Consider the following 23573-nt stretch of genomic DNA (forward strand, 5'->3'; position numbering starts at 1 on the left):
CCTGAATCTTCCAACATCCAGCTTCTTTGAATGTCCACGAGTTCTAGTATTATGAGAGAGGGAGATGTTATGTTATATTATGTTGTTGGACTACAACTCCCATCATCCCCATACAGCATGGTCAATGGTCATGCATGATTGAAGTTGTAGTCCATCAACAGCTGGGGACCCAAGATTACAGAAGAGTGTTCTCAACCAATACTGGGAGACCTGTGGCCTTCAGATGTTACTGGACTACAACTCCCATGATCCCTTGCAAATGGCCATGCTGACTGGGGCTCATGGGAGTTGGAGTCCTACAGCATCTGGAGGGCCACAGGTTCCCCATCCCTGGTTCAAAACAAACCACAATGGAAGTTTTATGGAAAATAATAATCAGCCATGGACTTGACCAAGCTATAATGAATCAGATTCATCAGTCTCCTCATTCTGGGTCTGCATTAATGAACTGTAAAGAAAATATTCCACTTCCATCCATTCTAGTTAGAAAGCCTGAGGGCTGTTTTTGGTTGGTTTTGATATAATGATATAAAATTAATGAAGGGCCTTTCCTCCAAGTGAAATCTGTCCTGATTTTAATTATAAGTCATTATTAGAAACGATACATTCTTTAATGGAGTATTGATTAATCAAAAGAGTCTCTTTTCATTTACATGTATGGGGGGATCCTGTTTTTTTTCTATAGGCATTGCTAAAATAATACTTGCTAGAGGCTGTAAAATAATATAGATTTCTATGGGGAATTACTTCTTTCTTAGGGCTACATTCCTGCAAAGTTATAAGCACATAATTTGCGCCAAAACTGGTGGTGGGATTTGGTAGCTGATAACCATAGGCAGGATTGCAGCCTAGGCCTTTCTTTCACAAATGCTGTTTGATGTGTTTAATTTAAATGGTAAATCACACAGCGCAGCATTCAGTTTAAGCTTGTATAAAGGAGTGCGGGACACAGAATGGATAATAATAAGGGCAAAATATTCCCTTTTCTTTCCTTACATTATTTTGTATTTCTGCTTTGTGAGCATATTAACCTTCAGTAAAAGGCATATTTTCACATGTGCTGAAAATCTGTCAATGTACTGCAAATAATAGGAAGTTGTTATAATATTAGGGGAGGAGCTTTAGCTGACCAGCGGAGCACATGATTGGCATGAAAAGGTCCTGGATCCAGGCTTTGGCACCTCCAGGTGGAGCTGAAATAACTTCTGGTCTGAAACCCTGGAGAGCCGTTGACCGTCAGTATAGACCAGAGGTGGCTAACCTGTGGCCCTGCAGAGATTGCTGGACTACATAGAATCATAGGAAGTTGCCTTACACTATGTCAGAGCATTGGTCCATCTAGCTCAGTACTGTCGACACTGACTGGTAGCAGCTGTCCCAGGTTTCAGGTGGGGGATCTTTCCCAGCCATACCTGGAGATGCCAGGGGTGGAACCTGGGGCCACCTACATGCAAAGTAGATGCTCTCACCCCTGAGCTATGGCCCTTTCCCCTACACTTCAGTGCCCATAATCTCTAACTATTGGTCATGCTGGCTGGGGGCGTGATGGGAGTTGGAACTTGAATTGCATCGTGGGGGGAAAAAAGCAAACACCACCACTTATGACTCACTTAAGAAAAACAACTCAGCTCAGTGACGGGGATCTGAGTAACTGCTAAAAGATAATAACCTTGTAATGTACGCAGCTCTTTGCATCTGGCCTGAGCTTTTAAAACATACCCTTTCCATTTTCCTATTCTTGACAATGCTAATCAATCAATCTTTGCAATGCCGTAGAAGTGTCTTTCTATTTTTCATGGTGATGCACTTTGGCTCTTTCCCCTTCTCTGCCATGGCCTTGGGAAGAGAATATATTGTTCATGCCTCAAACCCTGCTCCTTGTTTCTGTTTGTCACACTCCAACATCATGCTTTAGCCATCTATTATGTCCAGGCTGGAAACCCAGCATACAGAAGGAATTAACTCCCCACTCAACACTGGGTGACCCAGTTCCGTTCAGAGGAAATCCGCCGGGGTTACAGTGTGCCTGTGTGTACAGAGCAGAGACACACTGCAACCAGTGACAGCTCCATGGTGGCTCCATGTCAGTGGGACAGTGGAATCTGCTCCAGGTTTTAGTCTGAACTTTCAAGGAGCTATAAGTTGTGCACCTTGGACAGCTCCTTAAAAGTTCACACTAAAACCCGGAGCGGATTCCACTGCCCCAGTGCCACCAGCCACCACTGACTGCAATCCTACTAGGAACTCCTTGCAATATACTTTCCCTCTCTCCACTCCACCAATTTTAGGAACAGGCCTTGTGTGTGGTTTTACATCAGCTTTGCAAAATAAAGGTAGTCCCTGTTGCTGGCTTATTTCAATTGCCAAACTATACTGTATATTCTGCAAATGTGGTAGGAGGGACAGGAATTGTCTTTCCTTCATATTTTTATCCCTTGTATTCATTTATGCTGTTTATTATGACTTATTAAAGAAATTCTCCAAGTGATGAACAATCACTATAACATCCTTCACACTTACCAAACAATATACACAGCCATCCTTCAAAACTCAGACTTCTGCAAATTTTGCAGGGCAGTTCTCTAGCCAACTTATGTGTACAAAAATGCATATACTGGGGTAAAGGGTGCATAAAATGACATACAAAAATACATCGTATTAGGAAAAATGGATTTTGAAAAATGTATATATTAGAGAAAAATTGCACCTCCAATACAAATATATAAACACATATCAATGAAGAGGAATTTGTAGTAAAATGCTGATGATTTCTCATGAGAACTTTGAACAAAATCACATACTGATGTGGAAAAATGGAGAATTGAACTTAAGGCTGGAAAAACGAGAAACTAAGAGAAATTGAAACTGACAGAGTCATCCAACCCTAACAAGGTGCGCAGTCCTGGATTTCTCTCCCTCGTTCCACTGTAGTTCCTTACAGCGCTTGGAAATGTGGCCTTTCTTGACTGCAGCAATCTAATCAATCAATAAATCTGAACTGATTCTAGCCAGAGGTCATTATAAACATCAATGGACTGTGGAATGGCCACTGAAATTTCACCTAGTGAGAAATTTGAATTTGTTGGGAGTAAAAACAAATCCTTGCCCATCTCCTGCAAATCATCCAGAGATGTACCAGTAGGCTCCTGCCTACCGCTGGTGTACAGAGAGGTCATGTACTCCCTGTGATCTCATTTTATTAATAGCCTCTAAGCTTAACCTAGTGTTGCATCCTGGGTTTTCCTGATCCTTTACAAACATGAGGCATGGAAACCTTAATACCAGCCTCCCCAATTTCTTCAGATAGGTGGATTTGGTTTCCATAGCAGCAGAGAGAGGCAGAATTGGACTTTGAGAGCATCAGTAGATGGATGTACTCTGCTTCAACAGGCAAGACTCCTCCAGCCTTTGGCGTGGCATTCTCAATTCCTTTCAGACCATAGTTCTCTTAACATTGCTGCCCTGGGCTCCTGCTGGGAGGAAGGGCGGGGTATACATCTAACAACAACAACAACAACATGAAGCGGCTCCCCCTAAGCAGGGGCAGGTAATTTATAGGAAAGACAAGATCTCTTCCCTGAAAAGTATTAGCCTGAATAGGGAGTGTGCTTAGTTATAAGGATTCCAGAGCAATTTTTGGACAGATCCAATTGGCTCGTCAGGGATAACCAACATGGTACCCTCCTGATGTTGTTGGGTTAGAACTCCCATCAGCCCCAGCTAGCATAGCCAATGGACAGGGATGATGGAAGCTGTTGTACATAACATCTAGAGGATACCACATTGGCTATCCCTGTCTTAAGTGCCTTTTACAATTTATGACGGTTTGCAAGTTTAAAAACACAAACGACACCGAACATTGCAGAGCAGTGGTGACATGCTGTAGAACAGAGCTGTATGCACCATGTGGCCCACTCTGTGCTCAGGGAAGACATAGCTCAGTAACAGAGCACCTGCCTTGCATGCAGAAGGCCCCAAGTTGAATCCCCAGTATCTCCAGATATTATTATTATTTCTTGAATTTATATCCCGCCCTTCCTCCCAAAGGAGCCCAAGGGGGCAAATAGAAACAAAACAAGTTAACAACAAAAAGGAAAACATACTAAAAGCAATTAAAAACATTCCAAAACACAATTACAATTCAAAATATTCTAAAACCCAGTTTAAAAAATTGAAAAACACTATTAAAAATATACTAAAACACAGCTAAAAACATTTGATCATCAGTTATCTTCAAGTTACCAGAAACAGTCTTCTTCAGCCATCAAATGCCTAGGTAAACAGGCATGTTTTCAAATTCCTCCTGAAAGTCAATAGTGATGGAGACAGATGCACCTCATGGAGGAGGGCATTCCACAAATGGGAGCCACCACTAAAAAGGTCCTGTCACAGGTTGGCACCAACCAGGCAGCACTCAGTGGCAGCACCACCAACAAGGCCTCACCTACCAATCATAGGGTCCACGATTGTTAACACTGAGGAAGGTGCTCTTTTAGATACTTGAATCCCAACCATTTAGGACTTTATATGCTAGTACTAATACCTTGAATTGGTCCTGATAGCTCACTGGCAGCCAGTGCAGCAATTTCGGGACTAGTGACATGTTCCCATTGGGCTGCCTCACTCACCAGCCTAGCAACTGCATTCTGCACTAACTGCAGTCTCCGGACCATCTTCAAGGGAAGCCCCAAATACAGTGCATTATAGCAGTCCAGATGGGAAGTCACCAGAACATGGACAATCAAGGCCAGGCTATCCTGGTCCAGGAATGGCTGTAGCTGGTGAATCAACTTCAGCTCACATAAGCAGTCCTAGCCACAGAAGCCACTTGGGATTCTAGTGACCAGCTGAATCCAAGAATTCTCCCAGACTATGAACCTGTTCCTTCAGAAGGAATACCCCTCCCAGAACAAGTCATAAGCCTAATTCCTGGATACAGGAACCACCCATCCCTAGCACTTCTGTCTCATCAGGATTCAGTCTCAGTTCATTGGCCCCCATCCCGCCCATCACTGCCTCCAGACACCTGTCCAACATCTTCACAGCTTCTCCTGATTGAGATGGAATGGAGAGATAGAGCTATGTGCCATCAGCATACTGATGACACCATGCTACAAATCCCCAGATGACAGCTCCTCATGGTGTCATATACTGTAGATGTTAAAAAGCATAAGAGACAGAACGGACCCTTGTGGGATGCCACAGCCCAAAAGCCATGGAGCCAAGCAACAATCTTCTAGTACTAGTTTCTGGTAGCGGTCCTGCAGGTAGAAGTGGAGCCACTGTAATACAGTACCTCCAACTCCTTCAGTAGCTCGAAAAGGACACCATAGTCAATGGTGTCAAAAGCCACTGAGAGATTAAGGAGAACCAACAGGGTTGCATTGCCCCTATCCTTCTCCCAGTAAAGGTCATCAATCAGGGCCACCCAAGTGGTTTTTGTGCCTACACTGGGTCAGAAGCCAGACTGGAATGGATCTAGATAACCTGCTTCCTTCAGGCATGCCTGCAACTGGCTGGCCACCACCCTCTGGATCACTTTGTGTAGGAAGGGAATAATAGAGACTGGATGGTAGTTTCCCAAAATCTCTGGATCCAGGGAGGACCTCTTCTAACAGAGATGCACCAACAAAACCAGTAAAACAGTATTATAGACAGTATTAAAACAGATTTAAAAAGAATTCAGTAGTAACAGGATATAGTTGGATGGGTTGGGAAAAGCCTGGGCAAAAACAGATGTCTTTGCAAGACATTTGAAACACTGATGGATGATGCTTCGCATATGGCAGAGAGGAGGGCATTCCACAATGCTGGTGTGATGGCAAAAAAATATATGCCAGTTTGTGGGTCACAGCCCTGTGTTATTCTGTAGGGTGTGGTGCCACTAGTGATGGGGGAGAAATTTGTTTCAGTTTACATTTAAAGCCAAATTTATCAAATTTGCACTTTTCAAAACAATAAGAGAACCAGAACACGGTCATCCTTCAAAATTCGCCCTTATCTGAAATTTGCTATGCAGTTCTCCGACCAAACAATGTTTGCAAAATGTATGTTAGGGGAAAGTATGCATAAAATGAATACATTTAATGCAAATAGCAAACAAAATGCATTACATCTGGAGAAATTGCTTGCGAAAATGTGTACATTAGTCAAAACTGCATACAAAAATGCAGTAGGGGAAGTTCACACTAAAATGCTGAAGAACTTTCATGAGGACATTTTAAAATAAAACCCACAAATTGCTGTGGAAACCCGGATTAAAGACTGGAAAGATAAGAAATGGAAAGAACCAAAATTGACAGATCTTTCTACAAGTAAAATTTCCCCAGATGATCTAAGTGAACATACAAGTCTATTCAGGGGCAGGCAGTCTTTCAATATCCTGAACAATCCGCTCTACATTGCAACATTTTGTTGTAGATCACACTTGTTAAACTCTACCAGCTTTTAAGCTTAGGCTGTCTCTGGATTCTTTCTTCTTATACAAGAGCCACAAGTTATACAAGTTCTGCAAGTTGTCTGGCTTTGCTTTGATTGAAGCGGAAGGGAATCCTTGACACACACAAAGCTCACCAGCAGAATGAACATTAAACAGGTAATCTTGCAATACTTTAACTCTCCTGCCCTTTCTTTCTCCTTACAGGAAGACTTGGCTGGCTAACATTGGAAGCCCAAGTTCACGCATCGACCGGACGAAATTTTCCAATGAGAAGCAGATCACTAAACTTGAGTTCACCGGCTTTACCACAAGATACTAGCAAAACAGAACAGCACTAAGCTTCTTGAATTGCTTATATTAATTATTATAGTATTATACAATTATTATATTATTAGACTAATGTTGCATGAAAATGTTTTACACTTCTTTAAAGTTTTGCGATTGCTTTTTTGGGAACCTTTCCGTGTATTAGAGAAATGCAACAATTCTCCTATTTGCATTCAGTAGAAACTGCTGTGTGCTATATTGGGGGGGCTTTAAAAAATTGGCATCTTTGCAGACACAGGATTCCCCAAGTTAAAACCATCTCTGCAGACTGTGAAAAGCAAATAGGAACCTCTCTCAGGGCTAATTCTTAGCAAGCCAAACGAAATGTGTGATTGCATCTAACATGTCCAGTTTTGTCTTCTAAATAACAGCAGGAGAGGATTAGGAAATGAGGTTGGAATGGAAGCTTCCCTCTCTGGGGCTCATATCAGCTTGTGAATGGGATTTTCATTTGGAATACAGCAGGAGGAGAAGGGTTAACCTCCTTCCCCTCATGCTCCCAACTCTGACTGGGCCAACATCCATGGCTACTTTAGAAGAAGAAGAAAACTGGGCACATTAAATGCTATCTTGCCTTTAACATCCCTGTCTAGCACAGAGTTAAGCAGACATAAGCCCACTAATTTCAATAGGACTCCCATGTGCCTAACTTCATCAGACTGTGGCCTTGGGAGTTATTTCCCATGTTAGTAGGCATGTTTATTTACACAGCAATCGTATGCATCCTTACTTGGAAGTAAGTACCATTGCATCCATTGGGGCTTACTCCCAGGTAAGTGCTTTGTTCTTCACTGTGGAATTCCTGGGCTATATCTGGTTGGCTTCACATCACAGAAACGACAGCTCCTTTTTTTCTTCCCTTCTTCCTTTCTCTGTTCCAGTGTGTATGTCCTGTGCTTTGATCCAATTATATCCAAAGTGGCTTACAACACATTAAAAACAATACAAAAACTAGTGCCCTTAGTCTTGTGGCTGGTGACCATTGCTCAAATGACCACTGCTGCTGTAGTCGCAGGCCGTTTGACAGTTGACCACAGCTCTTTCTAGCAAGGGACCTGGCACTAACCCATCAGCACTGTGCACAGTGAATTGATTTGAATCCAGGGTTTACAAGTTTAGAACAGAAAAACAGTTTAAAATGTCCAGATGGGAATGTAGGAAATGGTTTTTTTAAAGTATGTATATATATTGTGTTTTGGCCAATCCCTGCTTTAAAGAATGTGAATTCTTTAGTAATCCTAGCAGTGTACTGAATGTGCCATATTAAAATTATAAACACAATTTTTTATCATTGTTTTGCACTTTTTTGTGTCAATAAGCACACATTATAAACATGACGAAAGTTTTGATGGGTCACAATCAACCCCTTGTGTCTGGAAGATATTGCACATTGGACTCTCTGCTGTCCTTTGTGACAACGCTGGGATGTTGGCAGCAATGCAAAAACAGTGGCATTTAAGGCGCCTCTAGACAATATGTTTATGGACCACTTATCCTCATTTGCTTGCACAAAACATATGTGAAGGTTACACCAGCCTTTTCCAACCTTTGCGTCCCGATGTTGCTGGACTACAATTCCCATCATTCCTGGCCATTGTCCATGTTGGGTGGGGATGATGGGAGTTGTAGGCCAGCAATATCTGAGGGCCCAAAGGTTGGGAAAGACTGGGCCAGACGATCTCCAGTCTTTATTGAGCATTCATTCTGGATTTGTTGGCAGGGTGGTTATATGACCATGAGCATTTGTCCTGCATTCATCCTGAGTTGCATCCAAGGTGTTTATACATCTTCCTATGAATCATTCGTTCATTCCCTACTTTCCCAATGCATTTCCCTGGCACTTTCCTAAATGCAAAAGGTCTAAGTCTGTCCTAACGTGGATTTGTTGCCTTAGGGAGACAGAGCTCTCAGAAAATAGTGACAATCTGGAGGTACCCTCTCATGTATAACCTAAACAGGCATTCTCCAGCACTGTTTTACTGATGTCATTCGTAAAGCACAAATTCTTTTTTTCTTTTAACTAAGAAATGGGCACTTGAAGTAGCCTGCCATGGTGGAACAGCATGTGCATGAAGAACACTGTCCCTTCCAACTATTGGATTTATTTTCATTGGGTCTATTGTGTATGTCTAGCCCTGGGGATTACATTCAAGTTCTTGCCGGGGTTGCTAATAAGTTATCGTTCCAGATACACACAGCTTTTGTGATCACCCCCACAAGCATCCTTTGTTCAGCTCCTAGCGAGTGACCCTTGTTCAACCGAATTGCAAAATGGTAAAGATCAAATGTGGGCCTTGTTCAAGAACCAAAATATCATTCAGACGGAGGCTGTGAGGCTGTAGGTCCTAGGCCAAAATGTTCTGTGATGATGCTGGGTTAGGGGGACACACAGAACTCTGCTTGACATGTTCTTTCTGAGATTCTTTATCACTGTGCTGTGGTGCAAGCCAAGTGCGGGCAGACTTCAGGCTCCTTGTTTTTTACTAGAACCCCAAGACCTACCAATCAAAACAAGGTGCAAAAAGCATACAGTCAAAGAACAGGGTGCCTAAGAACATTCTGAGCCTAGCAATTTGTTTTCAGAGGCTGCATATACAACATACATTTAGAATCATAGAATTGCAGAGTTGGAAGGGGCCTACAAGGCCATCAAGTCCAACTCCCTGCTGAATGCAGGAGGAACCCAACTTAAAGCATACCTTATACTGGTGCGGACCAGAGAGAGGGCATTTTTGGTTGTGGCCCCCGCCCTCTGGAACTCTCTGCCATACAACCTACGCCATGTCTCCTCCTTGGCAGGTTTCCGCCAAGGACTAAAAACATGGCTGTTTCAGCGGGCATATAGAATCCCTAGTTAATTTTAATTCTACAGTGTATAGATGTGGGTAAATTGAACATGTTATGATTGTATTTATATGTGTATTTTAAATTTTAATTATGTACGCCGCCTAGAGTGGCTGTTTATTCAGCCAGATAGGCGGCCTAAAAATAAAATTTTATTTATTATTTATTATTTATTTACCTGTCAGGTGGCTGTCCAGCTGCCTCTTGAAGGCCTCCAGTGTTGGAGAGCCCACCACCTCCCTAAGTAACTGGTTCCGTTGTCATACTGCTCTAACAGTTAGATTTTCCTGATGTTCAACTGAAATCTGGCTTCCTGCAACTTGAGCCCATTGTCCCATGTCCTGCACTCTGGGACAATGGGGAAGAGATCCTGGCCCTTCTCTAGGTGGCAACCTTTGAAGTACTTGAAGAGTGCGATATCTCACGTTAGTTTTCTTTTCTCAAGGCTAAACATGCTTTCTTTCAGTCTGTCCTCATACGGCTTTATTTCCAGTCCCCTGATCATTTAAAGCATATTCCTCCCCCCTCCCGTGCAAAAAAAAAAGGGGGGGGAAGAATCCTGGGAACTTTAGTTTACCCCTCACAGAGCTACAATTCCCAGCACCCTTAACAAACTATAGTTCTCAGAATTCTTTGGGAGGAAATATGCATTAAATGTGCTTTAAATGTGTGGTGTGTACACAGCCAGTATCAGAACTGATCTGAGCTCTCAGCACCACGCAAAAGTCTACTCCTTGTTTCATCTCAGCAGCATAATTTAGCTGGAAAAAGCAGTTTTGTTGTTGCTGTCATTAAGATCATTAAGCAAATGGGAGTCAGAATCCCTTGCTAAGCTACTGCAAAAAAGAATTTGAGGAGCACATTGCTAAGAACATAAAAACCAACAACAAAAAATTCTATAAATACATTCAAAGCAGGAGACCATCTAGGGAGGCGATTGGACCCTTGGATGATAAGGGAGTCAAAGGTGTACTAAAGAACGATAAGGAGATTGCAGAGAAGCTAAATGAATTCTTTGCATCTGTCTTCACAGTGGAAGATATAGGGCAGATCCCTGAACCTGAACTAACATTTGCAGGAAGGGATTCTGAGGAACTGAGACAAATAGTGGTAACGAGAGAGGAACTTCTAGGCTTAATTGACAATATAAAAACTGATAAATCACCGGGCCCGGAGGGCATCCACCCGAGAGTTCTCAAAGAGCTCAAATGTGAAATTGCTGATCTGCTAACTAAAATATGTAACTTGTCCCTCGGGTCCTCCTCCGTGCCTGAGGACTGGAAAGTGGCAAATGTAACGCCAATCTTCAAAAAGGGATCCAGAGGGGATCCTGGAAATTACAGGCCAGTTAGCTTAACTTCTGTCCCTGGAAAACTGGTAGAAAGTATTATTAAAGCTAGATTAACTAAGCACATAGAAGAACAAGCCTTGCTGAAGCAGAGCCAGCATGGCTTCTGCAAGGGAAAGTCCTGTCTCAGTAACCTATTAGAATTCTTTGAGAGTGTCAACAAGCATATAGATAGAGGTGATCCAGTGGACATAGTGTACTTAGACTTTCAAAAAGCGTTTGACAAGGTAAGTCACCAAAGACTTCTGAGGAAGCTTAGCAGTCATGGAATAAGAAGAGAGGTCCTCTTGTGGATAAGGAATTGGTTAAAAAGCAGAGAGTAGGAATAAACGGACAGTTCTCCCAATGGAGGGCTGTAGAAAGTGGAGTCCCTCAAGGATTGGTATTGGGACCTGTACTTTTCAACTTGTTCATTAATGACCTAGAATTAGGAGTGAGCAGTGAAGTGGCCAAGTTTGCTGACGACACTAAATTGTTCAGGGTTGTTAAAACAAAAAGGGATTGCGAAGAGCTCCAAAAAGACCTCTCCAAACTGAGTGAATGGGCGGAAAAATGGCAAATGCCATTCAATATAAACAAGTGTAAAATTATGCATATTGGAGCAAAAAAATCTTAATTTCACATATACGCTCATGGGGTCTGAACTGGCGGTGACCGACCAGGAGAGAGACCTCGGGGTTGTAGTGGACAGCATGATGAAAATGTCGACCCAGTGTGCGGCAGCTGTGAAAAAGGCAAATTCCCTGCTAGCGATAATTAGGAAAGGTATTGAAAATAAAACAGCCGATATCATAATGCTGTTGTATAAATCTATGGTGCGGCCGCATTTGGAATACTGTGTACAGTTCTGGTCGCCTCATCTCAAAAAGGATATTATAGAGTTGGAAAAGGTTCAGAAGAGGGCAACCAGAATGATCAAGGGGATGGAGCGACTCCCTTACGAGGAAAGGTTGCAGCATTTGGGGCTTTTTAGTTTAGAGAAAAGGCGGGTCAGAGGAAACATGATAGAAGTGTATAAAATTATGCATGGCATTTAGAAAGTGGTTAGAGAAAAGTTCTTCTCCCTCTCTCATAATACTAGAACTCGTGGGCATTCAAAGAAGCTGAATGTTGGAAGATTCAGGACAGACAAAAGGAAGTACTTCTTTACTCAGCGCATAGTTAAACTATGGAATTTGCTCCCACAAGATGCAGTAATGGCCACCAGCTTGGATGGCTTTAAAAGATTAGACAAATTCATGAAGGACAGGGCTATCAATGGCTACTAGCCGTGATGGCTGTGCTGTGCCACCCTAGTCAGAGGCAGCATGCTTCTGAAAACCAGTTGCCGGAAGCCTCAGGAGGGGAGAGTGTTCTTGCACTCGGGTCCTGCTTGCGGGCTTCCCCCAGGCACCTGGTTGGCCACTGTGATAACAGGATGCTGGACTAGATGGGCCACTGGCCTGATCCAGCAGGCTCTTCTTATGTTCTTATGTTCTTAAATCACCCAGCAATCTAGAGATCTACTAGTATTTCCTGCTTTACTTTGCGTATCCCTGCTGTGTGGGATGATGTAAGAACATATCTAAACTGAGCACTATAGGAGTCCCTGTGGTATGAAGGCTGAACAGGTAATGTACATGAGCTGTGCAAGTAAACTCTTCCATGGATCTCACCTTTTCTCTGTAGCTATTAATGATGTACTAATGATGTAGCTACTTGTGATGTACTAATGATGTACTCAAAGCCCTTCTCATCTATGGGCAACGTGTTAGCATGTGTTTTTTAAATTGTGGCGCAGAGTGGTAAGCAGCGGTAATGCAGCCGAAGCTCTGCTCACGGCCGGAGTTCGATTCCAACGGAAGGAGGAAGTCGAATCTCCGGTAAAAGGGGTCAAGGTCCATTCAGCCTTCCATCCATCCGTGGTCAGTAAAATGAGTACCCGGCGTATGATGGGGGGTAAAGAAAGGCCGGGGACAGAACTGGCAATCCCACCCCATATATATAGTCTGCCTAGTAAATGTTGCAAGATGTCACCCTAAGAGTCGGAAATGGCTCGCACTACAAGTGCGGGGACACCTTTACCTTTTAAAAATGTTTAAATTGAGTTTTAAATTGTTTTTAAAAGATGTGTTTTAAATTTGTGTATGTGTTTTTTGTGTTTTTAGGTACTGTAAACTGCCCAGAGAGCTTTGGCTATGGGGTGATATAGAAATACAATAAATAAATAATGTTTCAAGAGCACAAACAGGCAGAAGACTCAGACAGACCACTGAATGCTCAAGAAGAACCAGGAAATATGACCAGATATCAGAAGAGGTACAAACATCCAGGATGATCTGTAAATGTTAGACGTGCAGAAGGATGATGTCAAGGAACTGAGCAAGCAGCAGGGAGTATGGGAAACAAGCACCTCAGCCCGCTATGGGGTGTAGAGACACACACAAACTGTGGGTGCTGTACATCCAGCAGTCCAAGCCAGGGATAGGCAAGGTAGATCAGGATATACTAGTAGATCTCTAGATCGCTGGATGATTTGCAGTAGTTAAACAAGGGCTTCTGACTCCCAATTTGTGGCTGGCTGGGGTAGATGAGAGTTGGGAGTCCAACAATATAGGGAGGACACCAGGCCTTCTAGGCTAGGGATGGAAAACCTGTGGCCCTCCAGATCAGTCTCCCCGAGGAGGTGTGCTTGGCGCCGACACTATCATCTTTTCGGCGCCAAGTTAAAACCTTTCTCTTCTCTGAGGCATTTTAATTTTAGTTAAATGTTTGTAATTTGATTTTAGATTGTGTAGTTTTTATATGCTTGTTGTATTAGATTCTGTAATTTTATTGTATTTTATGTTAACCGCCCAGAGAGCTATTGCTAGTCGGGCGGTATATAAGTTTAATAATAAAATAAATAAAAATAAATAAATAAAATCTCCAGGTAGGGCTGGGAGAGAACCTTGTCTGAAACCCTGGAGAGCAGCTGCCAGTCAGTGCAGACAATATTGAGCTAGATGGACCAATGGTCTGACTCAGTATAGAGCAGCTTCCTATGTTCCTAAAAAGAAAATAAATAAAGGTACAACACAGATGAGGTTGGGAAAGCTGGAATTCCAGCGTGGTTATCTAAATTTGCTGACTCTTCTGAAACGAAATGACAGGGGTGCAATGTCCTCCCCAAAATGAGCAGAGCAGGAAGAATAGGCTGCCAGGCGCTCCTTATCAGAGTTAGCTGCAGTTTCAATAAAGCATTGTTGATGACCTACATCCATTATCGAGGCATGTAATCTTGCAGTCCCATAATGGGCTGATGAAAAGGAATGTCCTTTTTTGCACCCATCCCCGATGGAAGGCAGAGTTTGCAAACACAATCCGTCCCATGCAAGCCACTTTGTGACAAAACACAATTAGGAGACAGAGAAAAATGTTTCTTTCCCTTGCAAAACACTCAAACTCGGGGTTCCCTGATGAAACTGACCGGCCTTCCAGGGCAAGACCAAAGGAATCAGCAATACCTTTAAATTCTGATGGCTTTTAAAAAGCCAAAAATCCATTGGCTTTGTTTTATGATCAGGGCTCCTTACCCATGAAAGCACAATGGAGCCTCCTTATGCAGAAGCAGTATACTGTAACAAGGGAAGGCCCAGTTTGCATATTCTCCCTTGCAATCTTACTGTTTAAAGCCAACAGATGTTCTCCTGTGAGTCACACCAATGAAAAAATAATGAGAGATTTATAAATCCACTAATCTTTCTCCAAGAGGGGACCATTAACACACACCCTCCTAGGCTAGTGCTTTTTTTGCATTGAAGAATATGTAGTACATGGCGTAAGTGTGGAAGAAGCCTGTCGTAATACATTATCCATGGAGGGGTTTTCTTTCTAAAAGCATTTTTTATGTAAGGTTTTAGATTAGGGCATATCAAGCAGCAATGTCACAGGGGAAACGCCTGCTACAAAGCCTTTGTTGTCTTGGAAATTATCCTCAACGGGAAAAGGAAAGCGAGTGATTATCAGGAAGTGACCATGTGGCAGGGACCTTTTTTTTTTAACTGTTTTTACTGGGTTTTGAACAGTCACACAGTCATATATAATATATATATATAAAGCAGTCCATAGTTAAATCAAATTTCCCGGGAACCTAATGGAAGTTGCTGCTCAAGGTGATGCTCATACACACAAGAGATAAAGTCCCAACAAAACAATATGAAACATGTCCAATCAGCAGGAAAGCACAAGGAAGCGTGTTAGAAGACTCTTCTCAGTGGCTAACATACTCTGCTTTCATGCTGATTGGCTTGTAGGATGCTGGAGACATAGGGACCCTGCTCCTCAAAAAGTAAGGGGTCTAAGACACAACCCCAGACCCTGGATCTCTGTTTGGGGGGGATCTCCAAGTAGTTTACAACGTATCTTAAAAGATCATAAAAAAGATCAAATAAAAAAACACTAGAATACTGAAACATGAATGAGGGATAGTGAACCTTCAACTTACATAATCCCTTAAAGTGATATTGTAAATGATTTTGCTTCACTTAAATCATGAAAAGTACATTTTTAATCATGACTTCATGATTACATATTAATATCTAGAATTCTAGCTGATCTTAAAAGTTATGATTTTCATTGTGTAATACATATTTTGAAAAATGGAAATGGACTGCCTTCAAGTCGATCCCGACTTATGGCTACCCTATGAATAGGGTTTTCATGGTAAGCAGTATTCAGAGGGGGTTTACCATTTCCTCCCTCTGAGGCTAGTCCTCCCCAGCTGCACAAGCCAGCCCCTTCCTTGTCCGCAACTGCCAGCTGGGGGGCAACTGGGCTCCTTGGGACTATGCAGCTTGCCCACGGCTGCACAGGTGGCAGGGCACGTAACCCTGAGCCACTCACTGTGGGGGTGATCTTTAGCTGACCCTTTACACCCAGGAGACACAAGTGGGGATTTGAACTCACAGACTCTGGACTCCCAGCCAGGCCCTTCTCCTCACTCTGCTACACCAGCTAATACGTATTTTAACAGTTTATTTAACCAAAACTGTAATTTGCAAGACAGTCTTATCTTTTGTTGGCTATTATAATATTAATAAACTGTTAAAATATGTATTCTAACCATTTATTAATATTATGATAGCCAACAAATGATAAGACTGTCTTGCAAATTACAGTTTTAGTTAGATTGTTTATAGTTTATACAAATAGCAATAAGGGGAGGGGCACACAATATATGGTTTGCACCAGGTGCAGTTATGGTTAGTTACAACACTGTGCTGAGCAACGTATTTCCCCTACTTATGGGGAGAAAACCAGATAGCTGAGCAGGCAAATAGGGATGATGATTTTGGTTTATCTGTTTCTCACTTTTCTAATCTTAAATTGCATTCACCATATTTCTGCATCAGTTTACATTTTTTTGAAGTCCTCACAAAAATGCATCGACATTTTACATACATATCCCCTAATATACACATTTTTGAATGTAATTTTGCCTAATATGCACATTGTTTTGAGCATTTTCCCTTGTATGATGCATTTTAAATGTTATTTCCCCAATATATGCATTTTTATGCACAGTTTCCCCTAATATATACATTTTTGTACACACTGTTTGATTGGAGAACTTCACTACATAAATCAGAGAAGTGCAGATTTCAAGGGAAATAAGTTTGAATTAAAATGCAAACTGAACCAAATCAATTTTTTCCCCATCCCTAATTGTGTTAAAGGCCAATTGTCATGCCTACTGAAATCCAAAAGCAACTTAAATTGGACACCGCACTTTAAGAAGGATGCAGAAAAACTGGAACAGATTCAGAGAAGGGCAATAAGGATGATCAGGAAACTGGAAACAAAGCCCTATGAGGAGAGACTGAAAGAACTGGGCATGTTTAGCCTTGAGAAGAGAAGACTGAGGGCAGATATGATAGCACTGTTCATGTTCTTGAAAGGTTATCACACAAAGGAGGGCCAGAATTTCTTCTCAATTGTCCCAGAGTGCAGGGCACGGAATAATGGGCTCAAGTACAGGAAGCCAGATTTCAAGTGAACAGCAGGAAAAAACTCCTAACTGTTAGAGCGGTACGACAATGGAATCAATTACCCAGGGAGCTCTCCATCACTGGAGAGATTCAAGAGGCAGCTGGTCAACCACCTGTCGGGTATGCTTTCATTTGGATTCCTGCACTGAGCAGGGGTTGGACTCAATGACCTTATAGGCCCCTTCCAACTCTACTATTCCATAATTCTAAATTCAGTATCTGAGAGACAGTATAAATGTAGAAGCTATCAAATAGCACTTCCATCGTGCTTTTCCATGCTTAACCTTGACATGTTCTAACACAGGGTGGGGAAACCTGTGGCCCTCCTGGTATCAGACTCGAACTCCTATCAACCGTAGGCAGGGATGACAAGAGTCTAGGAACACCTGGAGGGGCAAAGTTTAGCCACCCCTGCTCTAACTAGTCTAGGTGATATATGCAAATATATCTGTAGCATACTAACAGACAAGCCCAAAATATTATAGCAGTTCACTAAATATGGTTGTGTCCCTACCAGTGGAGACTGATGGCTCCAATATCAGTGGGGCAGTGAATCTGCTCTGGCTTTTAGTTTGAGTTTTCAAAGAGCTGTCCAGGGTGCTTCAGCTTCACTTAAACCAGCACCTTGGACAGTTCCTTGAAAGGTCAGACTAAAACCTAGAGTGGATTCACATTGGAGCCACCATTCTCCACTGGTTCTTACGTACTACGTTTTGACTTTTGGTGGTCCAGAGGTTCAGTCCTACCTCTTCTAACTCCCTGAGCTCCATAACCATTCCTCCTTATGCACCAGAACCAAGGTTGGTGGCCCTTTCCTGTACTGGTGAGCCCTTCCCTGGCTGGCTTCTTCCTCCTCTCACCCCAAAACTCCAAAAGAAGCTTCCCCCTTGATAGGTTTACCAGCAACCTCACCAGTGGTGCCAACAGCTGCAATACGATCTGTGCCAGGAGGCTGTGAGCCATCTGTCATTTAGTGACAACACAGTGTACCCAAGTGTGCATTCTCAGTACTCAATTTCTCTTGCTGTTGTTTCTCCAGGTAGTGTGTGGAATGCCCATGTTCAGGGTTCCAGTCAGTCAGCCATGCCTTTTTCAAGAATGCTCCATCCCATTCTCCCTTCCAATCCTAGTTGTTCAACAGACAGTCAACTTTCTATGGCCACTGAGCATTCTTCATCTGTTCTTGCGCTCTTCTCTTTTTAATTCCTCCCTCCGCAATATTTTTAGTACTTCAGCTAGGAATGGGGGGGAAATTTGGTTCAGTTCAGATTTCAAGCCAAATCTATCAAATGTGCACTTTCTGAAACAATATGAGAACCAAAACATAGCCATCCTTTGAAATGTGCACTTATTTGAATTTTGCAATGCAGTTTGCCAACCAAACAATATTTACAAAAATGCATATATAAAGGGAAGTGTGCATAAAAATGAACACATGAGTGACAGTAACAAATGCATTATGTTATACATAATAGTAGGAGAAATAGTTTGCAAAAATGAATACATTCGTCAAAACTGCATATAATACACATGCAAAGCTGCATGTGTTTTGGGAGAAATTTGAACCAAAATGTTAAAAGAATTTTCATGAGGATTTAAAAGAAAATTAGCAAATTGCTGCAGAAATGTGGAGAACTGCATTTAAGATTGGAAAAAGAAGAAAGTGAGAGAACCAAAGGTAACTTCCATCCCTAACTTCAGCAAACCAGGAGGCTCCCCCAAACCTGCTTTGCTGATGCCTCTAGTGCACGGCTGGAGCCGTTTTGGCTGGATCTTAACTCAGACCACACCGTACATATAAACCACAGTTAAATCACATGACTTGCCTCAAAGAATCCTGGCAACTATAATTTGCTAAGGGTGCTGGGAATTGTAGCTCTGAAAAGGATAAAATACACTTCCCAGTATTCTTTGGGGAAAGTCACATGCGTTACATGTGTGCTGTGTACACAGCCTGAGTCCACTGTTCAAATGTAGGATAAAATGAATTGGTTGCAACTCAATAGTTCAGAGCACATAACAATGATGGCAATTATTCTTATAACAAACACTAAATCATTGATTGTTTTGTGACCATTCCTGCAATGTGAATCAAAAGATCTGCATACAGACTTACCTTAGTCGATTTGTTGTGGCATAAATTGGGGCAGTCCAGCATCGATAAAAGGCTATTGTGGTTAATTCAGTCCCTGCACCAGGCCAACTTTTTGCGGGTTCACCTTGGTTTGAATGGAACTCTCTCCCAAGCCATTCCAGTCGAGAGAGGAGTCAAACAAGGGTGCATACTGGCCCCCTTCCTGTTCAATTTTTATTTAAACGACATCATTCCCACAATGGCTTCTCCCACTTTCCACCCCCCATCAGTTGGGAATACAAAGATTTCCTCATTGCTATATGCAGATGACTTGGCCCTATTTTCTTTAAATAAAATAGGGCTAAAAAGAATGTTGACCTGCCTGGAAGAATACCGTAAAGACCAATGCTTGTTCGTCAACTGTTCTAAAACTAAAATAATGATCTGTGGGAAGCATAAGAAGTCCAAATTGAACTGGACCCTAAATGGACATTCACTTGAACAGGTTCAGACCTTTAAATATCTAGGCTTATGTTTTAATGACAAGCTCTCGTGGAGTCACCATCTGGAGGCTACCAAATTATCGGGTGCTAGAGCCAGTGGCCAATTCAGAAGGTTCTTTTATACACGTGGTGGACAATTAATCAACCCAATGCTAAAAATCTTTGTGACTAAAGTCCTGACAAAAATTCTTTATGGGTCCGAGTTATGGGGCCGCCTAGTTAAATCTAAACTCGAGGTCCTACAAAATACATTTCTGAAGCAGATCTTGGGGCTCCCATGTGGAGCTCCGTCAGCCCATATAAGAGCAGAACTTGGCCTCCCCTCTCTGGCAACTAATATAGATCTGGCATATTTAAGATACTGGAGAAGGATTTTCATCATGGACGATAGCTTCCTTACAAAGCTCTGCTGGCACAACCAGCAGCGGTCAGGGGGATGGGCCCAAGGGTATCAGGAAATATTTAAAATTTATAATCTTACTCAAAGGAAGTTTTTAAGCCTTAACCCCTCTGAGCTCCATAACTGGGTTTTTGATTATGATGCAACCCAAGATAGGGCATCAATTGTTGCAGCCCCTTTTTCACCTTGGTTTCCTTTATTTAAACTCAACCACGCAAAATCAAGCTACTTCAATATTTTGACACATGCCCCCTTACAAAGAGCTTTTACAGAACTCAGATTCCATACGATGGCCACAGCCTACCTTGAAGGCAGATATTTGGGAATCCTGCCCGAAGAGCGTCATTGCGTTTTCAGTTGTAAGGAACCCGAGGATATAGTCCATTACTTGCTTTTCTGCCCCTTGTATAAGAACCCTAGAATGAAACTCCTGGCCCCTCTTATTAATTCTAGAGGGGAGATTTTCTCTGGCGATTTGGTGGTGGAGCTCTTGGCTGACAAATACATCCAGGTTACAATCGCAGTGGCTAACTTTGCCTTGACCGCAAAAAAACTGAGAGCAAATTACATAAAAGCCCAAATGACTACAAGTCCAACGTGACTGCATGTTTTATGATTTTAAATGTGTATTCTCCAGCTGTGCGATGGCTTATGGCTAAATGCAAATAAAGAATTTGACTTAACTTATCTCAGTCAAAGTATCACATCCATCTTCCCCAAAGACTTATGAAGCTTTCTCTCATGTGAGGTCAGTGAGCATTTTGAAGCCCCCCCCCAAAAACACCTCCTGGAACTCTTTGCTGTACTTCAAGAGCCCTCTGGGAGTTTCCTCTGAATTTTACATCAGGTTTGTGATGAGGCTGAGCAAGGATCCAGATTCTTGCTTTTATTTTATAACATCTTCCTCCTCCTGGCAATGATGCTATTTATTGCTGGAGCTAAAATGGAGCTAAGACAGTCTTCACACCTCTGCAGAGTGAAGAGAGGGCTTCTCTGTGGGTTTCCTGTATTTGTGCAAAAGTAGACTCCACTGGGCGTATGGTGAAGATGTTCCCTGACAGCATAATGCCACAGGGGATCCCTGTGATCAGGCATGCAGAAAAGAGGCTGGCTAACCAATGGGGGGGGAGGACAAGAACAAGTGTGCAAGACAAAGGAGGAAATGCGGTTTAGCCTGTTGGACATGTTGTCCTTTTCACTGTGAGGCTTTCCTAGTAAAAAATAAATTTGCTAAATAAAATAAAAATACCTGGGGGGGGTTTGGGGGAGAGGGGGAGGAATTAATCATTAAAGAACCGATGTGATAATAAGGCAGTTTATAGTATGATTGCTTGAGCATTACAGTCGGACAGTTAGCCAATTCCTAACTCATTTTTTCAGGAATTTTGTCAGAAATGCACTTTTGGGAAAGGGCCACAGGTCAGTGGCTGAGCATCTGCTCTACACACAGAAGGTCCCAGGTTCAATCCCAGCATCTCCTGGTAGGGCTGGGAGTGAACCCTACTTGAAATCTTGGAGAGCCGCTGCCAGTCAGTGTAGACAATACTGATCTAGATGGAGCAAGGCTCTGACTCCGCAGAAGGCAGTTCCCTGTGTTTCTGTGTTGCAGTGCTTTTAAGTAAGTAATAACTTGCTTCAGGATGCCTAAGCCTCTGAAATATTATTATTGTTGTTGTTGTTGTTATCATTATTATAATTAAAAACAACACAGAAGACAGCAGATAAATGGTAAAATAAAATACAAAGTAGACACCTGTGGCAGAGACCTATTCATTTGGGGTTCCTTCCACCTATTTTCTGGATCTGCTCCTATGACTTTATCAATGTAGCAGGGCTAGCATTTCCCATCACTTTATGCTGGCTCTTGGTCACATCTGAATGTGACACTGATGAGCCTGCTTATTACTGTCTCAGGTGCAAGGAACCCTGGTGACATGTAGTTTCCAGGGCACCTGGTGTCCTTACTGAATCCTCGGGCACCCTGGGAAACTACATGTCCCAGGGCTCTTCACTGACTCCCGCATTCAGAAGTAGAGTTTACATTGCAAGCCAGAAAAGAATGCAAGGTGGAGAAGTTTTGGGTTCTGACATATGAACTTTGGTGACATCACTACTTTCTTTTTGTCTTTCTGTGATCACATGAAGAACATAGCCGGAAATTTCATGGATATAAGAACAACCTTGCTGGATCAGTCCATACAGTCCATACAATTCTGGCTGCATATATACCAGACCTTTAAAGCACATTCAAAGCACATTCCAAAGAATACTGGGAACTGTAGTTTATCCTCCACAGAGCTACACTTCCCAGCACCCTTAACAAACAACAATTCCCAAGATTCTGTGGGGAGGTGCTCTGAATGTGCTTTAAAGGTATGATGTGTATGCAGCCTTAGTTTCTAGCAGTAGCCAACTAGGTGCCTCTGGATATCCACAAGCAAGCCGTGTGGATATCTGGCCTTCTCCAGAAGTTTGTTTTCAGCTTCTGGTATACAAAGTTATACTGCCTCTGTACAGAGATGTTCCCTTTAGTTGTCAGAGCTAATAAGAGAACAGAAGATCTTGCTCCAAGAGCATCAGTATGAACTAGATCTGTGGTTTGTTTCGTGGGTAATTTGTTTCAAGTGAAGCAGCACAGATGACTAGCCTGCTAAAAAACATGAAGGTCACTCTAAAATAAAAAGATGTTTCTGGGAACAAAGGAGATCTAGGTGGGCATCCATTCAGTGGTTCTTTCCATTTTGTTCCACCCTTTGGAGGGCACGAATGTTTGAACCAGGTTGATTCAAGTGAGAAATCCATTAAAAATCAGTTTATAGTGGGAAGCTGATCCTGGTACGTCCACAACGGGTGTCTTCCTGTATGCCACAGCTGTGATTGTGTAAAACCCCAAGGCAGTCACTTAGCAATTAATGACTGGGGAGAGTAGCAAGTCTATGGGTGAACAAACAAACAAGGCAACCTTTCCATGGTAGGGAAGCAAATGGTTATTGATTAGTGCTATGTCACAGTGCTTTGATGTTGACATCTCTATAGGCAAATTAGGGATTCTTCATTAGATTTGACTGTTCTGTCACCATAAAACAAGAAAACATTATTTTTAATGAAAGTAAGAAAAGAGAAGACAGTATGTGAATTTTGTTAGTTGGCCCAATTATTCAGATTTAAAGAGAGACACAGATAGGGGCTTAGCCCAAGAGATCTGGATGACTGAGGCTCGGGTGGTAGATGTGTCCAAAACGGTATTTCCCTGTTAATTAACTCAAAGCACAATCCACTGGGAAGTTTAGTGGGGCTTGTGCAAGAGAATTTCTCAATGGATTGTGTCCCTTGGGTCAGATCTGTCTGTCTCTCATCCTTCCATTCTGAACGGGACCCCAAATCCCCCAGCTGAGGCCCGGGGCAGCTGGTGCCTGCTGGGACTGGAAGACCAGAAGGCAGGGAGCCCAACAGCAGTGATGGATGATGGCTCCATGTCAGTGTGGCAGTGAAGCACCTTAGACAGCACCTTGAAAGTTTGACCCAAAACCTGGAGCGGATTCCACTACCCCACTGACATGGAGCCACCAGCCGCCACTGCACCAATGAGAAGTGAAGCCAACTCATTCAGGTTCCTCCCCCATCCTCCTC

At 42.6% G+C, this 23573-nt stretch overlaps 1 protein-coding gene across 1 annotated transcript in view; it reads left to right on the forward strand.

The window, feature by feature from the left end:
- ACYP2 (acylphosphatase 2) overlaps positions 1–8047 on the forward strand; it is a 103181-nt gene extending 95134 nt beyond the window's left edge. The window contains exon 4 of the mRNA XM_061625721.1: positions 6644–8047. Coding sequence (XP_061481705.1) covers positions 6644–6758 — 115 coding nt within the window. The 3' untranslated portion in view covers positions 6759–8047. The remainder of the gene's footprint in view (positions 1–6643) is intronic.
- The last annotated feature ends 15526 nt before the right edge of the window (positions 8048–23573 follow it).

Source organism: Rhineura floridana, chromosome 4 (assembly GCF_030035675.1).
Source record: "Rhineura floridana isolate rRhiFlo1 chromosome 4, rRhiFlo1.hap2, whole genome shotgun sequence".
NCBI lineage: Eukaryota > Metazoa > Chordata > Lepidosauria > Squamata > Rhineuridae > Rhineura > Rhineura floridana.